Genomic DNA, 22,232 nt, shown 5'->3' on the forward strand with positions numbered 1-22,232 from the left:
TTTTAGCTGTAATGAAATGAAGTAGCTCTTACAGAAACTGGCTGGTTTAGAACTCAGGGAGGTTAGACATGGAGAGGTGAGCTGACTTTCATCTCACTGAGTCAGGGCACTCTGGAAAAGGCAGGCCTGTGGTGCGTGGAGATTTCTGCAAGCTCTCAGCAACCAGTAGAGCTTTTGGCAGGTACTTTATGAGTTTTGTCACATATGATTATATTTTCTTTCAGGGCATTAGACATATTCTGGGCCAGAGCAGACCTGGATCAAACACATAAATAGATACAGAGACAGATAATGGATGATAGACAGGTGGCAGAAAATGATGCAATATTTTTACTTCTGGATGACGAAGGGATGGATAGATAGGTGACAGATAGATGTTACATAAATAGGTAAATAGATAAGTGATAGTCAGACAATAGATAATAGATGGACAGACCTAAAAGGAGAACTTCTGAAATCAGGGAGGGACTTTCGGTGGTGGCCTGAACAATACAAATACTAAATAGTTTGATCTACTAAAAGGAGCACCTGCTGAATCTGAACTTGTGCCCTGTGACTGCTCTTAGGAAAAGAGAAAACAGTGGAGTTGTATGTAAGCAGTTACAAAGGCTCAAAGATGGACTGGATTATACATAAGCTTAAACACAGTTATTTTGCCCCACAGGAAATTGGAGGGAAGGGGGTGAGTGGAGAGTGCACACAACTGGTTTCAGCCAGAGAGGCAGTATAAAATCTTGTACTCTTGCTGTGCTTCAAAGACACACAGTCCTGCTAGCAGGGACTCAGCAGCAAACATAATGTAGGTATCCTGAAAACACCTGCCAGACTTTCATCCTATTTAAGTCAGGCACAGAAGGGCTAGAATTTTCCTTTGGAAGCACAAGGAGATTCAGACTCTAAATATTCAGAGTGAGCCAGAAAGACAGTGAAATCATCCAGGCTGCATGGGCTTGGTTGGTGGTGTTCCACTACAGCTAAAGGCCTGGGCGATGCAGGAGGCCAGCCCTTTCAAGGCATTTGCTGTGGTTTGAAGATCTACAAAGCAAGAGGCTAAGTTCACACCTCCAAAGAGTTAAAACTGAACTTTCTACAGTGTTTAAGAGCAGGTGAGAAAGAGGAGGGAGAGAGAGAGAGAGAGAGAGAGAAGCCCACATCTTAACACCTTGGGAAATCTACACACCTGAAACAAGTCAAAAGAAAAATGAACTCTGACTCCTAAATTCAGGCTCAGTTAAATTAATAATTGAGCTAACAAACAGCATCTCTTCCTTGATGCCTTTTTAAAGAGAAAATGAAACACTCCTTCTTGGAAAGTAGTATCATTTCCAGGTTCTAGAAAACTTGTGGTCATATGCAAGAGTCAGAAAGTATAAAAACCTGCAAAAAGAACCACAAAGCATACAAGAGCTATATGGAGAGCTACAAAAAGACTTCAAAAAATACTATGATTAACATATTAAAGAAAATAAAGAAAAACGAGAAGACATTCTAAGATAAAAAATTTCAAGAGAGAATTAAGTAAATTTAAACAGAAGCACTCTATAACCAGCTTCTATGAATTTGCTGTTTCAGAAACCTCTGCTAAGTGGAATCATGCTGTGACTGGCTTCTTTCACTTAGCATAATGTCCTCCCTGTTAACCCATGTTATCACAAATGGCAGGATTTCCTTCCTTTTTAAGGTTGACTAATACCTTACTGTATGAATACACCACCTTTTCTTTAATCATTCACCTGATGATGGGCATTTGGGCTGTTTCCTTATCTTGGTTATTGTTAAGAGTGCTGCAGAAGACATTGAGTGTAAGTAACTCTGGGTGGTTGGGGAGGGATAGGGAGCGCTTGTTCCATGAGTATAAAGTTTCAGTTATGCACGATGGACAATTCTAGAGATCTGCAGTATAATGCACTGTTTATTGTTAAAACACTGTAATGTGTCCTTAAAATGTGTGAAAAGGTTTGATCTCCTAGGAAGTGTTCCTACACCAAGAAAAGAAAACAGAGACATGAGGAAACTTTTAGAGGTGATGACTGTTTATCACCTTGACTTTGGTGATGGTTTTCCAGGTGTGTGTGCATATGTCCCAATGCACCAAATTCTATATATTAAATATGTGTAGCATTTTGGACATCAATTATATCTATTAAAACTGTTCAAAAAAAACCAGAAACAAATGGTGTTATGAAAAAAATCCCACAAAAGCTCAAAATGAGAACTCAAAAGAAGAATTTAGAGGGTATCAGACAAACCCTAAGACAGGATGAAGAATTTCAAACACTAGCCAATATAAATTAATCTAAACTAAAGCACAGAGAAGAAAAACATTAGAAGACAAAGCAGAGTATGAGAGATACATGTGTGATATAGTCAAATGGTGTGAAATACATGTAGTTTAAGTCCCAGAATAAGAAGAGAGAATAGATACAATGAATATTTTAGGACAAGAAGACTAATTTTTTCAAAACTGATAAATCTTCAACAGATATATTCAAGAAGGGCAGAATATCCAAAGTGAACAAATGCAGAAAAACCCACATACAGATGCTTCCTTGCCAAAAAAACAACAGGAAGATATAGGGTCAGTTTTTCAAAGAAATGATAAAATGTGAGGCAAATGAATTAACATTTTTAAAGTATGAAAGGAAAAGAAAGTAAATGTTGAAAATTCTATATCCAGGGGGAAAATCTTTTAAAATGGTTGGGAAAAATAAAGATATTATCAACAAGCAAAAGCGGAGAGAATCCTTCTGACTCTATAATAAGAAATAGCAAAAAAAAAGTTTTAAGCAAAAATAAACTATTCTGATATAAATACAGAATATAACACAGAAAAGCATCCACAAAGGTAAATATGCAAAAATATTAAAAATATTGACTGAACAAGAAGTACAAACTTCAAGTTATAAAGTAAGGCATGGGGTATGAAGTACAACATGAGTAGAGTCAGTAATATAATAACTATGCATGTTGATAGATGAGTACCAGATTTACTGTAGTATATAAATATCAAATCAGTATGTTATAAATGTAACACTAATATAACACTGTATGTCAAATATAATAAAAAATAAACTCAAAAATATTTACTGATTAAACCCACACCAAAATTGATTTTCTAAGGGAATTTTAACTGAGTGATGCAAAATACAGGATGAAAATGACAAAAATGATAGAAAAGAGTAAATAAACTGTTGAAGGTTTTTTCCCAGCATTAGGTGTGGTAAATTACTATTTTTAGAAAGATACCATTCAGCCAGTCTTCAGTTGGTTTTCAGGTTGACTTTTCTATATTTTAGTGTTAATTCCAGTTTAGTTCTGGGAAGAGGTGAGTGTAACTTCCACCTACTCTGCTGCTATCTTGGATCCTCTTTAAAAAATTTGAATAAGAAAAAGACATATTAAAATTTATCTTGAGAGCACTACAAGTTTTAATGAAAATACCTAGATAAAAGATTAAGAAGGTCAAATTTAACAGTGACATCTTCATTAATTTAATAGCATACTACAAGGAAAGAATAAAGATCAGAAAGAAAAACATAAATCAAACAGAGAGATGCTCCATGAAAAATCAGCTCTGCCAATTATTACATACAAAAACAAAGGTTAGCAAACTCAATCAAGGTTTATTAACCTTGACATTATTGCCATTTTAGACTCAGAGCATTTTTGTTGTGTGGGCACCCTGTTCCTTGTGGGTTAACACAAGATGTCAGCAACATCCCTCATCCCCTTTGAGGACAATCAAAAATGTCCCTAGACTTTGTCAAATATGCCCTGCAGCAGGGTGGGGTCAAAATGGCCTAAACTGAGAGCCAATGTGTACTCTTTATATGAGATACAAGGACACAGACACATTGAAAGGGAGAAGAAAGAAAAGGTTACTTAGGGAAAGCTGGTGTCTCTGGGTTCACATTTGAAAATCAAACATGAAAGGGATTATATTTTGCTTGCTGGTTTGTTTTGTTGATTAGTATTAAAATAGAGACCGAACTGACAGTAACCAAAGGGAAGGGGGGAGGGGGCTAATGGGGGAACAAAAAAAAGGGTCATCATGGAACATGTACAAAGGACCCATGGACAAAACCAAAGGGGATAGGACTGAGGATGGGGGAAAATGGGAAAACTGTGCTTGAACAACAATAAAAAAATAAGAGATACACTATGTGCAAATTAAAAAATAAAAAATCTCTAGGCAGTATTTGAAAAAAAAAAGAAAAAATCATGAAGTGAAAATTATTATTATTTTTAAAAAAGGATAATTCTTAGTGTTAAAAATAATTCTAAATTTATATTTACCTATTAGTTTGCTTTAAAATACTTTTAGAAAGTGATGAAACTGAGATAATAAATTTGAAAGATCTAGCTGGAGGTTTTAAAACAGCTCTCTGAGTAATTGAAAGATCAAGCCAATAAAAATAAAATCACAGCATGAACAATTGAGTTGACCTGGTTGAAATACATGGACCACCATGCCACACTACAGAATACTCATTCTCTAAATGCATATGAAACACTAAAACTTGACCACTTTAGTGTTGTAAATATTTTTTTCTGATCACACTATATCTATTTATTTTGATCACAGTAAATTTAAATTAAAAAAGCCAAGTAATCAATCTTTGTAAGTTTGCAGATAAATCTACATATTCACAAATAAACTATGTTTCAAAAAATCAATATGGACAGTTTTTGAAATAAATCAAATTGAATTAAGTAAGAAGAAAAATAAAAATAGAACATATAAATTAGAAACTACACAACAGAAAATCAATGAAGTCATTCTTTTAAAAGAATAATAAGTGATGAAAGTGTAGCAAAACTTATCAGAAAAAAAATGAGTAAAAAACAAATTACTAATACCGTAAATGAAAATACCATTAGAGTTTCTATCACTATTAAAAAGTTTATAGGATGAGAACTTAGCTGACATAAAAAGTTCCTTTATATGGAAATTGGACAGAGCAACAAGACTTACCAAAACAAATACACACAAGAATATCCAAATATTTCTAAACATGCAGAGAGGCTGAATGTTTTAGGATATGCTTTATAATGATAAAACATATCCTAAAAGAAAACACTAGGTTTCTATGTTTCTCTGGTGATGTCTTCCTGCTATATAGACAATAAGAAATATCATTTGAAGATTCTTTCAGAGAGGAAGAAAAGGAAAAGAAAAACTGATTTTATGGAATTGCTGAAACACTGATCTCAAAACGTGAAAAGGACATTACAAATAGAGATAATTACAGGTTAGTGTATCTTATGCCAGAAAAGCCAAAATTCTATAGAAAATATTTGTAAGCATAAAGAAGGGCTTATTCTAGGAATAGATGGTAGTTTAAACTGACCTAACAAGGGAAAAAGAATATAATTATCATAAGAGATGCAGAAAATATCTATGTCAGGATGGGCAGGGTAGGACAAGTGGGAATCTAGTTACAATTAGCATTTTGGACTACAAATATGGCCACCATTTGGACTACAAGTAATATGGCAACTGAACTCTGACCCAGAAGAGGTGACTGACATCAGACCAGGAGCCACCAATGCTAAGTTGCTTCTTTGTTCACCAGGACCCAATCCTTGGCTCCCTCGCGAAGTCCAGCCATATAAAACTCCCAGCCTTTCCCTTCTCTCATGCGGTCTTTTCTTAGCCCCTTCTCCTGGCGGGGAAAACGTCGCCCGGGAGCACAAACTTCCACAATAAACCTCATCTGCCTGTTTCCATGGCTAATTGGCTGCTTATTTCCTCGGTGGGGTCTAAGAAAACCTTACAATCTACACATTTTAATATCTAATAGTGATAAAAACTCAGCAAAGTACTTATAGAATATAAATACAATATAGCTCATGTTATAATGTTAAAAAGATATCCAGCATTACCACGCCCATGCTTGATTTGGGAGCAGATGGGGAATATTCACAGTAACTACCTCTATTTGAAATTATACAGCAGATCTTAGGCAGCACATACAGTCTAGAAAACAGTGTTGGCCTAAATAGTGAGCATTTTTGTTTCTGTACATTTGTCAACAGCCACATTCATCTCTAAGTAGAAGTCCTGGGACATGAGCCAGGCACATATTCAGCTTAATGCCAGAGAGTTCTCCAAAGTGTCTGCACCATTTTCATCCACTTCTAGAAATGTATGAGTGAATTATTTTGTTCATTTGGTTCCACATATAAGTGAGATCATGATAGACTCAAGAGTTGGAAGATTTTAGTTTAAGTAAATAGTTGATAAGTCTAGTAGGTAATGCCTGTGTTAAAGCTTTTGTTTCAGAAACTACAGATAAGGCCCATCCTGGTTCCTGGGAGGGACAGCCAACCTCCTGGGGCACTGCTAAAGACCATTGCCTGGGGACAAGTGGAGGCATCCAGGCCATTGTGTTCCAGGGAGGGACAGACAACCAGCTGCCCCTGGGAACAGCTAACTGCCCAGAAGAGAATGCTGCAGTTTCTTTCACCTAATTCTTCCTGAATTTCAAAACCCCTCACCGCACTTTGTTTATTCTCTGTTATAAAATATGTTGGCCTGGAAAGAAATTGTAAGACAATTTGTTTTAGGGTGCGAACCTGCTGTCTTCTCAGAATTCCTGCCCTCTGAATAAAGTGCCCATAAAGATTCAATTCCTGTCTCAGCTTATTGGGTTTAAGAGGCAGAAAGAATGCAGGTGTCTTTTCCATTTTCAATCAGATGGTATTTGTCTTTCTCAAACTGACTTATTTTGCTTAGCATAATGCTCTCTAGGTCCATCCAGACTGTGGCAAAAAGCAAGATCTCCTTTCTTTTTTGTACCTGAGTAGCAGTATTCCATTGTGTAAATGTACCATGGCTTTTCCCCCCACTCATCTACTGATGGGCACTCGGGCTGTTTCTGGATCTTGGACATTGTAAATGACCCTGCAATGTGAGGGACGCATATTAACAAATATATGCCAATTCTTTTTAAATAATACTACTAAATTTTTTATGTGTAAAATTCAATTACAGAACTATATTCTAAACATAATACTTTTATTCAGTATCAGTTTTAACATCACTTTTGTTAGTAATAAAGCCATTAGGTCTTGATTTTAGGACACATTTAGGTATCTAATGATTGCTATGAAAACTTCTTTAAAAACATGCCTTTAAACATGATATTGCATGTACTTCAAAGAAATGATAGACCTATTGAAGATAAAGGACCTGACATGTACTTTTTGAATGTAATTCTTTGCTTTCAACTGAGTTTCTACATGCATTGCTTTTATGTAATTTTTTTACTTAATTTATAATTTTCTGGGAGAAAAAATATTGGTCTGAATTTTTAAACTCTTTATATTAATTATATATATTTCTTATATAATTCTTTATATAGAGAGTGGGAAAATTATGTTTTAAAAGAAACATAATGTACCAGATACTTGAAATGCTGTAGGCCTTTTGCAATAATATCACAATTTGGCCTAAGATATGCTTAGAATATAAACTAGTTCTTACTTCTATCACCTGCCCCAGTAGCTTATAATTTAGGGTTTTAGGAAATTTGTATTTAAGGGAAAATTATTTCATTTTTTAGAAGAAAAAATAAAGAATGTAAGAGAACAGTATGAAATATTGCTACCCGAATTCCTCATCATTAATTTTAGGGTAAAGGCAAAAATCCCCAAATGTTCTGTCAGCAAACACAGGCTAGAATGAAGAAGTAAACATTCAAGAGATAGACATCCAGGCTCAGTCAAGTCAGTCTTCTGGAAAAAATAGATTTAATGTTCTTTTCTGCAATTCTCAAAACCCAGGGAAGAAAAGGAATAGCATTGCTTTCATCAGGTCTTACTGTCCTACCTGAAATGCTATGTATGTTTGGGTTTTGATTTTGCCTCTGTGTGTGTGTGTGTGTGTGTGTGTGTGTGTGTGTGTGTGTGTGTTTCTATGTGGCCCACATCATGTGTTCTGAAAAGCACAAAGCAGCAATCATTAGTAATTCTCATTGCATTTTTTCAGAGACTTTATAGTCTGTTTTTTACTTATCCTTGCTCCATATTTTCTTCCACATATCAGGACATTCAAGAAATTAAATTTCTTAAGGGAACCATTAAATTCTTGAGATTTTCTTAAATCCCTCAAGAAGCACACAGGAACTACACACATTCAAAATATCCTTTTAATTAGAAGATGAACTCCAGGGACCCTACTCCCCTTAGACTATGGTAAACATAGAATTGAGTTTGTTATCCGTATCTGTCTTCTGAGATGATTGTGTTCGGATCATCTCGTGCTTGCTTTCTCACCCTGGAGGTTACTCCTTTGGTTCTCATATATTAAAGATGAAGCTGGAATTTCAATTCTGTTACCTACAATGTCTATCATTCACTTAATGTTTGAATGACTATAAACATCAGATACATTGCACTGTTGTTTTATGTTTTGTTTTTGTCTTTGTTTGGGAGGTAACACCTAGAAATAAACCATGGGAATGAGAGATTATGAAGTTCTTACATGAGCTAAGGTGTTGGATACCTTTTCTTCCTTTGGTAAGTTCTATTCCCTTACTGGAATATCCCATGCACATACATCTTGCATATCAGCTAAAAATATTTTAAAAAATAGCCATAAAGATGGGAAAGAAAGATAATGCCCAGATTTTAATCTGATCAACACTTCAAATGATGAGGAGTGGGAGGAATTTGTAATTTGGCCACTTATTCCTACTCCTCATCCTAAGTTATCTCATTTTCTACATGAACATCAAAACTGGCATGCAACTTCTAATGGGACAATGGAAAAGCAATGTTTTCATTCAGTTTTAAATATCCTTTCCTAAAGGATTCATTGCAATCCATCATAACTACATATTTGCTTGGGGATTACTCACCCATAAGCAACTAAGTCTAACATAGGCATCTGCTCATTGATTATTCTTGTGGCAATCTGGCACTGGGTTCTTTTATGAGTTCTACTTACTCTCCTCAAAAGTAGTGTCTATGTCTCATAAGTGAAAGAATGAAGCCACCAAAATCATTATCCTTTATTTTATGCAGGTAAATCTACCCTACTGTAAACTATTTAAAGTATTTGTTTTTATTTTTATATAAATGAGAAAATATAGTTAAGTTATTCAGATAAAATGAAATAAAAACCAAATTTGCATTGACTTAGTAGGAAAGACATTGCATATTCTAAGAAATGGATTTCAACATAAAAATACTATGAGGAAGTACCTATACATTTTAAAGGTTTGTTTTATTTTATGGGTTTGCTCTGCTTTTTCTCAGAAAAAGTTTAGACTCTGTTCCCTGAGTTTCCAGTGTGATAATTTCTGTTGGACATGAAAGACCAATTGTAAGCTCTTGTTATTCTCTCTGCTTCATATCCCAGCTCAGAGTGCCCTCTCCCCTTTCCCAGTGGGCAGGCTCCATCAAAGCCATTGCCCCTGGCTGTTTCCTAAGGATGGCTCAGAGATGGTGGAAGTCAGGACCCTGCCTTTCATTATATCAAGTTTTAAAAATGTGGAGCATTGCCCTGGCTGGCGTAGCTCAGTGGATTGAGCTCGGGCTGTGAACCTAAGTGTCACAGGTTCGATTCCCAGCCAGGGTACATGCTTGGATTGGCCATAACCCCCAGCAACCACACATGGATGTTTCTCTGTTTCTCTCTCTCTCTCTCTCTCTCTAAAGTGAATAAATAAAAAAAACTCTTAAAAAATGTGGAGTATCAACAAAACAGAAATGTATATGCCAAATATCTTGCTTTAAATGCCACAGTACAGTTTATTCTTCCATCTTGGTATATTTGACATCAAGTACTTTTAAATCCAAAATGGAAAGTTCAAAAGAGTTTCATGGGAACAGATTAAAATTTCAGTTTTGAATAGTGTGCTTTCTAAACTGGATTTCTTTACATAGTTTAGAATAAAATGTATTCATTTCCTGCCCCCTTCTCATTAAAACTAGCATTTTAAATGCACCCTGAAGTTAGAATGTTAATGTTTGCCTTTTTCTTCATGGAATTTCCTTATAGAACAGGCAAATCAGCACTGCCTGAAAAGACTAGGGACTTTCCAGTTAAAATTTTCCAACTTTATAGATGAAACAAGCAGAGCAGAGAAGTCAAGAACTCAAGCCACACAAGCTAGTTAGGGACTATAAGTAGTCTCGATGGCACAGAATGATTATTCTCCATTTATTCCCGTCTTCTTGTCATTAACAGGTTCTAAGAAAAAACCACATGGCTGATGTTAATTTGACAATGGTTACTGAATTTATTCTTTTGGGGCTGACAGATCGTGCTGAACTGAAAGTGTTCCTCTTTGTGTTGTTTCTGCTCATCTATACGGTTTCTTTGGTGGGGAATCTAGGAATGCTCGTTCTAATCCACATAACGCCCAAACTTCAAACACCTATGTACCATTTCCTAAGCTGCCTGTCATTTGTTGATGCCTGCTGTTCCTCAGTCTTTGCACCCAAATTGCTGCTGAACTTCTTTGTTGAATGGGATACAATTTCTTTTTCTGAATGCATTGTGCAGTATTTTTTAGGGGGGTCACTCGTTCCCACTGAAGGTTTCTTGCTGGCAGCAATGGCATATGACCGCTACATGGCCATTGTGAACCCTTTACTTTATACAATGGCGATGACGAAAAGAGTTTGTGTTGGCCTGGTCATTGGATCATGTGTAGGAGGTTTAATCAACTCACTGACACACACAATCGGCTTGGTGAAATTGTGTTTCTGTGGGCCCAATGTCATCCATCACTTCTTCTGTGACCTTCCCCCACTGTTCAAGCTCTCATGTTCTGATACATCCATGAATGAATTGTTGGCATTTATCTTCGCTGGCGTTATTGCCACGATCACTTTCTTGACTGTGATGGTCTCCTACATCTTCATCGTCGCTGCTATCCTGAGGATCCGCTCGGCAGCAGGGAGACACAGAACCTTCTCTACGTGTGCGTCACACCTCACAGCTGTGACTTTGTTCTACGGCTCTATAAGTTTCAGTTACATTCAGCCAAGCTCCCAATATTCCTTAGAACAGGAAAAGGTGGTATCTGTTTTATATACCCTTGTCATTCCTATGTTAAACCCTTTGATTTACAGCCTGAGAAACAAGGAGGTGAAGGATGCAGTGAAAAGGGCTATAGGGATGAAATGTTTTCCTTGTGAACTTTATACTATATGTGCCCTAAAGTAATACACAAACAAGTGCTTTTGATAATGATATCTCTATGAATTTATTAAAACTTGGATCCCCAAAGGCATCTTAGAGTTTATTTAATTGGAACCCTCTGTTTTACATAGAAGAAAAAGACTGCGAAGAATTACATTTTATAGTACATATACCTGGTCATTGTGTAAACTAAACTAAAAACTATATGAAGATCTCAGTTAGTTATGTCTGGACAATTGTTGACATTTTAATTCCTGCATATGGGTAGAAATGAACATATATATATAAAAATATCTAGACAGAAAACACAAAAATAGAGAGATACAAACAAAATGTATAAATAATAAAATATATTTTAGCTTGGTCTCTTTGTTGCACAGAAAACAAATAGAATACTTTTCAAGCAAAAAATACCACATTGAGTTGTTCACCAAAACTGACAGATGCATGATCTTCAAATTAGCCCATACTCTTTCAGTCAGATATTGTTCAAAAGAAATCTAAACACTGATGACACTCCAGAAAAAGAACTTGGTACTAGATTACCTCCACACTCACAGTAGTTAGTCTAAATCAGCGGTCCCCAATACTCCCGTCCCTGTCCCTGGATTCTGCTGGCATTACTGCCTGAATTTTGCCTCCTGTCTCCCTCCCACTCCAACCTCAGTCTGTGGAAAAATTGTGTTCAATGAAACTTGTCTCTGGTGCCAAAAAAGTTGAAGACTGTAGGTCTAAACCATTTCCCTATTCCTGGACCCAGTTTACATTACCACACATGCAACTGAACAGGATGGAATGTCATTGTTTTACCATTTCATGTGAAAGGGCCCCTAATTCTCAGGTAAAACTTACCCTGAACAATTTTAGAAAGGATGCCTCCATGATCATTAGGGAATCAATGATAATCAGATGAATTTCCTCCTTTTCTTTAAGGATTTTCCAATATCTTAAAGAATACTTTAAGGATATTCTTTAGACATTAAAAAGAAAATTTCCTGAAGAGCTATTCTAGAGAGGAGAAATATGTAAAACCAATTGTTTTCCCTATGATTCAAACTGTACATGCAGGTAGAAAAGGTACAGTCAGCCCATAATTACTGATCGTTCCATGGGGATCTTTTTTCCCTAACTTGTTGTAAAATTTCCTATCTGGAAAATAAATATGGTATACTAGAGGACATCTTCATCTACAAATAAAATTAAGTTTAATTTTGGGGGTTTGCTTTAAATACTGAAATAAGTACAGGTCAATAAGCTAAGCAACACAGTGTGACAGCTCAATGCTCTATAAATATTAACTCATGTATTTACATAGCAGCTAGATTGAAATTCTTTTCTCTCAGTGACATCCAAAATCAAAAATATGAATGGCTCCCATATCTGTGAAGGGAGCCAACAGAAACACAATTATATTAGAAAATTACGCAAAGTAATTCATATAAAACTTTGCCTCTTAGAATGAAAAAACAACATCACCACCACCAATGCTGAGAGCATCATATAATATTCATATAGCTCTTCATGATTTTCTAAGATCATTTAATGCATTATTTGAAAATTGGGCCCATAAAGCTATATGTATGTGGCTTTTATGTATGGTACATTTGTGCAAATACATGTGTATGAAAATTTTTATTTTAAGAATAAAATACAAATATAATAATAATGATAATTAGTAAACATGGCTTTATCTAGTTAGTCACACTTTTCAAAAGTATTCAATATCTTATATTTTGAGTATGAAACACAAGGAATAATATACAATCAAGTTGATTAAAACTCAGAAAAATAAATCATAGTGTAATTTTAATAAATTTCCTCACAATATACACTGTGTAAAAGAAGGGTCTGGCCCACAGGGTGCAGATACAATAACAGTTTATTAAGTGTGCATGTCTGAGAGAGGGAATTATTTCATGGAAAAAGTGTACAGATTTTTTTCAAATACTGATGTTAAACTTGTACTAAACTTGTATTATACTATTATACAGAAACTGGATGCTAAAATGAGAAATAAATTCTTTCTTCTAGGGAGAGAAGTTGTAGGGGAAGTTGCAGGCTGGAAATTGTAAAAGTAATACATCCTACATTCATATTCTGAAAGCAAATGAAGCTCCATCAAGAAGATTCAAAATGTCCTTAAATGATAAGTATAGTTAGTCCATAGGAAATAAACAGAGACTTTTTCTATAAAATATCTGATGCAATGCCATCAATTGCCATGTGCACAGATAAGAGTTGAGAATGATACTTGTAGCTCCAATTCCCTCACTTCTTACATAAAATTGGTTACTGTTCAACCTCAACACTGGAGAAATCAGGACCTAGTAGAGGTCTGTCTCACAACATTTTTTTTTTGAACCCTCAGAAAATCTGCATCAAATATGTGTCCATTGTCTATTTCATGTGTGCAGCCTTGGGGCTTGTGATTTGGAAACTGGCCTGGCTCATCAGGAAAATGAGGTGCTGGTAGCATGTGGGTTGGTTGTGGCTCCATCTGCACGGTGGGGAGGTTTGACACTTACCTAGAAGAAACCTGAAAGCTAATGCAATGAATTGACTTTCCTAAGATTTGAGATTTGGTCTTGTTCTGTGAGCACACAATGATTATATAAACAGTAGCTTCAATGACAGTTTTCAGTTGTGCTCAGTCAAATTGGCCTCTGGACAAATTCAAACTCCCAGAATCATGGGCCTCTAAGGATCACACTGCTATCCCATCTAATCCATAATCTAATATAAAATAGTCCCTACAGTACTCTCATGGTTGTCTACATTCCCTTACAAAATCAGCATTTATTAAATTTTACCAATTATATGATCACTTTTTAAAATTTAAGCAAGACAGAAGTCACTCCTTAGAGTTTATGTCAATTGGTCTTACATGTCTTATGAAGTCTTAGGATTCCTATATTCTCATTCTTCATTCTTAGGCTCCTGACATGTTAAGGTTTTGCTAAAATATGATCCTGATTCCAACTTTTGTCATTCTGGATATTTCCTAACATTTCCACTATTCTTTATGCAGTATGGCTTCAAATCCTATTATGTCCACTCCTTACTGTTCAATATCGAAAGGCTGCATGGAATAAATGGTGAAAGACCACAGATTTTTGAATCACAGAAGTATTGTATCAAAATTATTGTTCTAGCACTTCTTAAAGTGCAAACTTACAGAATGTCTTTAATTATTCTGAGCCACACATAATATCAATCCTATGAATTGGAATATTTAATTAAATAAAAGCACATAATGATTGGACACAACAATTGTGAAATGCCTGGAAAATACTAGGCATTCAGGCATTTAATAAATAGGAACAATTCCAGCTAGGATCCTTCTTTACATTTGATTGCTAAAGAAAAAGGAATACTCTTGTTAATAAAACTAATTTTAATATTCCCTGAATGTTAGTCTGTTTTTGTGATTTCTTCATTTTAAAATGATTGGAAATTTTTACCACCTTTTATATCTGTGCATGTTGGTTTGGATGCACCTGACCTAGCTCAGTGACCTATGTGTTGTGATTTGCTTCTACCCCCTTTTAAAATGTAGCCTATTATTTCATCCTGTATTTACTCCCTTTTGTATTTTTATTCTTTTCTCCAAGTAACAAATGTAGTATTTCTTTTTTTAATATGTATTTTTTAAAGATTTTCTATTTATTTATTTTTAGGAGGGGAAGCAAGGGAGAAAGAAAGAGAGAGAAATATCCGTGTGTGGTTGCCTCTCACATGCACCCATTAGGGACATGGCCTGCAACCCAGGCATGTGCCATGACTGGGAATCAAACCTGCGATGCTTTGGTTCACAGCCCAAGCTCAATCCACTGAGCTATGCCAGCCAGGGCTACCAATGTAGTGTTTCTAAAAATTACTTTTATGTTCAGCCAATATAATGACAAAAATGTTGAAACTGATATTTATCTCTGTGTCATAATTGGCCAAATTACCCCTAATATTAAAAGGCAATCTAATTTATGAAAACACACACACAAATTCTATTCAGTAATTGCTTCCACCTCTTTGGGGTTGTCTCACATTGAAATATTACATATTTCCCATAATTATTACCAATAATAGTGTATTTAGGAGCACATGGTCATCACTAAATAAAATGAAATAGCACTCTTTAAAATTAAAATTTATGTATGATCGATAATATACATATATAATTCTAAATACTGGAAGAGTTAATTTTCAATAGGTCAGCTTTTCCTTGTAGAGCCTCATACAGGACAAGAACATCAACAGTTTTCTCTAAAACACAGAAAAGGCCAAATATGTGAATTGCCACAATTTGGAAAGGTAGCACAGGGCCTTACTTTCCTCAGGCTTCGCTTGAGCTGTTTTAGTGAAGTTGAGTGTTCAGAGAATCTTTGGGGATTTTGTCCTCCAAAGACCCTAAGTCAAATATGAGCATAAGTCAGAAGAGTAATAGAAAAGACTAGATTTCCTCTCTCTCCAGGTAGGTGTTGTATTTAGTGTTGTAACAAAGAAGTTACAAATGCGTTTCCTGAAAGCTTTTTAAAAACAACAGTTCTCAATACATGCTGTGAGTGGAATGTGAAGTAAACTAATCTGCCTCAAATACATTCCAATTATTGAGATGATTAGTGGGTTTGTTCCATATTTCCTCAGTTCTCTATTTTTAAAGCTTCGTACATCTATCTATGTACACATAATTATACCAACCACAAGACCTGAATTTACTTAAAGGAATTCTTTAACATCTAAGATTGGCTATTACAAACCATTGAATCTTCGTAAACCTGAAGAAAGATTAAGGATTTTTTGGCTCTATTATCAGAGCTAATTATTGGACTCAAAAATTTATTGTATATAACAGACTTTACAGCAAAAGAATACACCATGTGGAATGCAGTCCAGGTGAAAATTATTATTTATTAAATTATGACTAAAGGAACAATTATAGAAACAGTGAAATAAAAAAGTCACCATCAAAGTAAAAAAATGTTTTGTACCCACCAGTAAATGAGGGAATCAAAAAACTGCGGTACATTCACATAATGGAGTACCACGTAGCAGAAAGAAAGAAGGAGCTCCTAGCCTTCACTGTAACATGAATGGAACTGGAGAGCTTTGTGCTAAGTGAAGTAAACCAGGTGGTGAAAGACAAATACCATATGATCTCATCTCTAAGTGGAACCTAATCAACAAAACAAACAAATGAGCAAAATAGCACCAGATGCATTGAAATAAAGAACAAACTGACAGTAACCAAAGGGGAAGAAGGAGAGGGAAAATGGGAAAAATAGAGGAAGGGTCATCGATGAACATGTATGAAGGACACACAGACAAAGCCAAAGATGGGTTGAATTGCGGGTGGGAGGTGGTGATGAGTTGGGCGGGGATGGAGTGGTGAAAGGAAAATGGAGAAAACTATACTTGAACAATAATAAAAAAAATAACAGTAAAGTACATCAAAGCAAAATTAACTAAATAAACTAAACCAAAAAATGCAAAGAACTAAAAACTATTTTACTCAAAAGTCATTTGTCTAATGGGTGAACAGATAGTCCAGTCTCTATTTTATTTCATTGTTTTACTTTGAATACAGAGCAGTTACTTAGAGATGATCTATGGTGTGACAGACAGTTCTTACATATTTTCCTATATATTTTTCACAACTACCTCTTCAGGGAGGTTGATCGATGAAACTAAAGTTAGGAAACTAAGCCTTAGACTCTGAATCAAAGCTTAATGTGAAAAGTGACTAGTCATTCTTTTTAACCTCTGTATTTTCAGTAAAAAGGATGACACCATAACTATTTTGTAGTAGGACTTGCAGTGTTTGAATTGAATTGTTATTAAATAAACATCAGCATGAAAGGTAGAAATCTGAGCTCATGTCTTTCTCACTGTCCCTTCCGTAACATGGAACTATTGTTCCCTCGGCATGGATGGTAGAATGCCATTTTCATAGGTGTTCAGTTAAAATAGATTCAACCATCAAGTTAATATGAAACATGTTCTATATTATTTCTTTCTCTCCTTGGAAACTTTCAAAGAATATTAGCATGTTATATTTTCCTGTTAGTCCCACAGTAAAGAAAGCTTTCCTTAAGCATTATTTAACCAAGTATTCCCCAAATTCATTACCCATCAACACCTTACATTTCATGTATGTTGGGTAATGTATAAAGCCTGACTAAAATTAACTTAATTATGTGTCTTTTTGTGGATAAAAAGCTAGGTTTATATGTGATTTCATACAATGCATTTTCCTGAAAATTAGGTATGAGATTTTTTAATGGAAAGAATTAAAATATATTGAAAAGTTTCCCGATTCAATCTTAATTTAAAAAAGATCTCACATGGACCAATATAAGATATTGGATAAAAAATTCTATCAGCTATCAAATGATGAAGTGATAAATATCTGTTGGAGTAGCAAAGAAAGACTTCCTGGAGCAATCAAGTTTTAACAAATAAGTCATATTTAAATGAGAGAAAATATTTGATTATTTTTTCTCTCTTCTCTGGACACCCTTAAATTGCACTTTTTTATTTTTATACATAATAATATATTATGTTTTATTAAATGTTATATATATGTGTGTGGGTGTACACATAACAGACACACATATTTACATATGTATCTATTGTTTGTATTTTTAATGCATTTGTCATGTGTGTTTGTTATCAAACTTGAAAAGATGTCACAGAGAAAATTTTTCTAGATGTCTCAGAAATTTACATATTAAATATTGAGTATGTATGCTTGATGTTAATGAGTGCTGTTCCTTAAAATATGAGGCCCTTGCCTTGTGTTCTGGGATCTGGACTATACTGTTATCCAGGCTCCAGCTCTTGAACTCTGTCAAACTTTCCTATTAGGACTCTCCAAGTGTATTTTAATTTCTTCAGGGACTCCTACATGGTGCAAAGGGCCAACTTCTATCTCCTGGTGCAACCTTGAGCCAAGTAAACTTTTGAATCAGGCCAAGTTTTCATACTTGTGATAAATGGATATACTGTGCATTATTATTGTTGACTTAAAAGTATGCTGTTTTCTACAGAAACTAGCGAATTGAATTCACATATTTAAGCTGTATCTTTGGTTATATTTCTTTTTTCTCTTATCTCTTGCAGACCCTTTGCAGAGGAGTAACATAAATGGCTGCCAGAAACTCCAGCATGATCACAGAATTCATTATCCTGGATTGACTCACAGCCCAGAAGTGAATGCTGTCCTTTTTCTGCTGTTCCTCATGATCTATCTCATTACTGTGGTGGGCAACGTCTGGGTTATGGCACTCATTATGGCTACTGCCCAGCTCCATTCTCCAAAATACTTTCTTCTTTGGCACTAGGCTTTCTTAGATTTCTGCTATTCTTCTGTCTTTATTCCTAAAACATTAGTGAACTACATAACAGGGCAGATGTTTATCTTCTATCTCGGCTGCCTCCTTCAGTATTCCTTCATCAGCATGCTCCTGACCACTGAATGCTTCCTTCTGGCTGCAATGGCATATGACTGGTATGTTGCCATTTGCCACCCCCTTCACTACAGAGGTCTCATGACCCCCACATTATGCATCTATCTGGTGACTGCTTTGTACCTACTAGGTTGTGCTAACTCACTCACTCACTCACTCACCTGAGTAGCTTACTCACTCTGTCTTTCTGTGAGTCCAATGTCATTAACCATTATTTTCGTGATATTCCATTGCTATTTCAACTTTCTTGTTCTGACACCCAGGACAGTGAGGTTTTGTTTTCTGTCCTCTCTGGAACAACATCAGTGACTACCTTTCTGACAGTGGATAGTTCCTATCTGGGAATCCTCCAGACTGTCCTGAAGGCACACTCAGCAAGGAATATATATAAAGCTTTCTCCACATGTGCCTCCCATTTAATGGTAGTGACTCTCCTCTATGGGACAGTAATATTTACTTACCTGGGAACCAGCTCTCGCTACCAACAGGATAGAGCCAAAATCCTGTCCGTCTTTTACACCCTTTTGCTGCCAATACTAAATCTTCTGATATACAGTGTGAGAAACACAGAAGGCAAACAAGCAATGACAAGAATGATTATGAGAAATAATTTGCTCAGTATCCATAAATTTCCAAGCCGAAACATTTATAAAATATTTACTGATGCTACAGGCAGGTATATTGTTAACTACTTGTGGGGCTTGGAGAAAGGAAGGATAGCATTTTCAAGGGTTTTAGAACATGGTCATTAGACCAAAAATCAGGAAAACAGAGCATATTAAATTAAATATATGGGTGAAATAAAAGGAAATGGGTATCCTAAAATATAAAATTACAAATGAAGGTATTATTTAGGGATGTTATGGTAAAACCAGGAGGAATCCAGATGTCTTCAGATACTTCTTACTCCAGCAGTATATTGTTAAGGTGAACTTTCTCAATAGTTTTAGGCTGTAATATAAAAGAACAACAAAAAGGAACTTCTCAAGTCTAGTAAGTCCTCATTTATATACAAAGATACTTTCTCCAGCAGTCACTAAAGGACCATATACACAAGCAAGTATTTACCTGAAATTTGCTTCATTTGTTTCTGTACTTTGTGGTGATGTTGTTTCTGAGAAGGCTTTTTGCTTTTGGGAATTAAACCAGTCATTTAATGGAATTTAATGGTATGTGAGTGAATGTGGTCTCTTTGTTTAGATCTCTAATCTGCCTAAAGGTATGTGTTTGATTTTGCTGCTATTAAAAACCACTGTGAGAAGTGCAAGGCTGTTAATAATACATGTGAATGATGTGTTAATATACAGCTATATCTATATATCAATGTCTATCTATATATATCTACCTGCACACAGTTTGTATAAGATTAAGGCATTAAGGTTTTGGATTCAACTTTAATTCATAGTGGCCAAACAATGTAATATATGTAGGTATGAATACTACGTATTTAAATATTCAAAATTTTTGCAGGATTAAGCAACACAATGATAAAAACATATTAGGTAGAGAAATATGGAATTGAAAATGTCAGCACACATGTTATATTTGACTCTTATTATTGAAGAAAAGTCACAAAAAGAAGAGAAAGATTAGATTTGTTTTATAGAGGTTGAGGGAATACAGTTATAAGAATTTTAAAAGTTTTACACTAAATGTACTTGAAAATCAAAGAAACATATCTTTATAGTATCTTGATTACTTAGAAGCTATATGAAAGCATATTTTGACTCAATGTAATGAGATTTTATAATACATAACATACCAAGATCAACTGAAATGTGAAAAAAATTATTTGGAAGATTCAAACCAAAGATGGCTGAGAATTTGGTGAGATTTTGTAGGGAGCAGTTTCAGTATGAGAGGAATGGTTATGTGGTTAGCCTCTAAGTATTTTGTTTTGTTTTGTTTTGTTTTTTCCTTAAAATTAGGCATTCTGCTAATGACTCTTAGACTATAACTTATGAATTTTAAAGAGCTAGAAGGCCTGTTTTTGGCACCCTGTTCTCTTTTCAGAATCATAGAAACTCATAACTGAATGGAACCTTATAACCTGTTCAGGTAACCAAGTACTGAAAGGAAGAAAGAAAACAAAAAGTTATATTTATATGTAGAAATGGGCCTTATCACTCATTGGGTAATTAGTGGCATTCTGAATTTCAGCTCAGTTCTCTTTTGATGCATATGGTGTTAAAAAGCAATTTTTTCCACTGTAAGGTATCTAAGGAAGTCTGAGTGAGAAACACATTTATACTTTTATCAGACATCTGACCATTTTATATCTCACCCAAGGAAACTAGTATTTTTATGTTTCACTCTAATTTTTCCAATCCAGCATTTTAATCTAATCTCACTGCTATTCCTGTATTCAATTTCTATTTTCATATATTTTTTCTCTGGATAAAAGTATTTTGATACATTTGGGCAAACAAGACAACACAATGATACAAATAACCTTAAAATAAGTTTCCAAGTAAGAAAAATAACCTTAAAACAAGTTTCCTCTTGTTTGTATCATTGCTACTGTCTCAGTTCAGGTCTACACTTTCTCTAACCCTAACTCATGATAAGTCTTCTGACTCCTGCCATTGCCTAGTTCTCCTTTAATATCTCCATTTTTACTATCATGATTCTTTCCTTAGTGATACACATTTTCTCTCCTTTTAATAAGAAATCCAAATTCTTTGGGCTGCTCATACAAATCATTTGATTTTACATCCACTCCTATGGCCTTTTCAGTCTCCAAGCACATACTTTAGATTCTGTGTAGTAAGTGGCTTACTGTTTTCAAGTTAGCAGGTGTAAATTTTTTACTCCCTACCCTTGCATATGTCTTTATTTAGAATTCTTCCTCCTGCAATACAATAATAATTCTCAAAGACCAATATGAAGAATTTCTACCTCTTTAAAGATTTTCCTGAAAATTTCCTCAAGAATATTGGGTTCCATCCTCCATTGTTCTATCACTGAACATTGTAGTATAAAATCGGATTGTAAACTCTTGTTTTCACTTCCAACTCCTCTTCTGGGCTGTTCATGCTTGTGAGGAAAAGACCACATCTTACTCATCTTCATAGCTTCAGGGTTACTGGAAAAGTCAGTATCACATGAGAGGTGCTCATAGTAGGTCATTAATTACTGCAATGGATCATTTTCTTGCCTATAATATATTAGCATATTTAATAGTGAAATGTAAATAAATAAATTAAAATAATCTTAATAATTCAAAATATTTCCATCTAGTACAGATAAAAAACTCAGCCACTGGTTGGAAGCAGGGTTTCAATATTTAAAGTGATGGGTATACACATAGTAAACAGGCAGGAGGAATTGCCCCTCGTGTATACTAATGAAATAAATATTAATAAGGTAACTTGTGATTTATTAAAACTCTATAAAATATAGATCTTGGGAAGATGTAAGTGTAGGAAAAATTATGATGAAACCAATTGTCAGGGGAAATGCTCACAGAAATAAAATTTTGCCTGACCACTCTAGAATGCTTCCCACAAATATGTAGAGGAAAGTTGGAGTTTTGGCCCCAAAATACTACCTGTGGTTATTCATCTAAAGGAAACAAATCAATGTGTATTCTGCATGACATTTAAAAACTA

The 22,232-nt window shown here is 34.9% G+C and overlaps 1 protein-coding gene across 1 annotated transcript; it reads left to right on the forward strand.

Annotated features, from left to right (window-relative positions):
- The first annotated feature begins 10,143 nt into the window (after positions 1–10,143).
- Positions 10,144–11,233, forward strand: LOC114490164 (olfactory receptor 1052-like). Its single transcript, XM_028504094.2, is given in 2 exon segments — positions 10,144–10,208; positions 10,210–11,233. Coding segments are annotated over 2 exon segments (1,035 nt in total). The 5' UTR covers positions 10,144–10,146; the 3' UTR covers positions 11,183–11,233.
- The last annotated feature ends 10,999 nt before the right edge of the window (positions 11,234–22,232 follow it).

The sequence above is a fragment of the Phyllostomus discolor genome, chromosome 6 (genome assembly GCF_004126475.2).
Source record: "Phyllostomus discolor isolate MPI-MPIP mPhyDis1 chromosome 6, mPhyDis1.pri.v3, whole genome shotgun sequence".
Classification (NCBI taxonomy): domain Eukaryota; kingdom Metazoa; phylum Chordata; class Mammalia; order Chiroptera; family Phyllostomidae; genus Phyllostomus; species Phyllostomus discolor.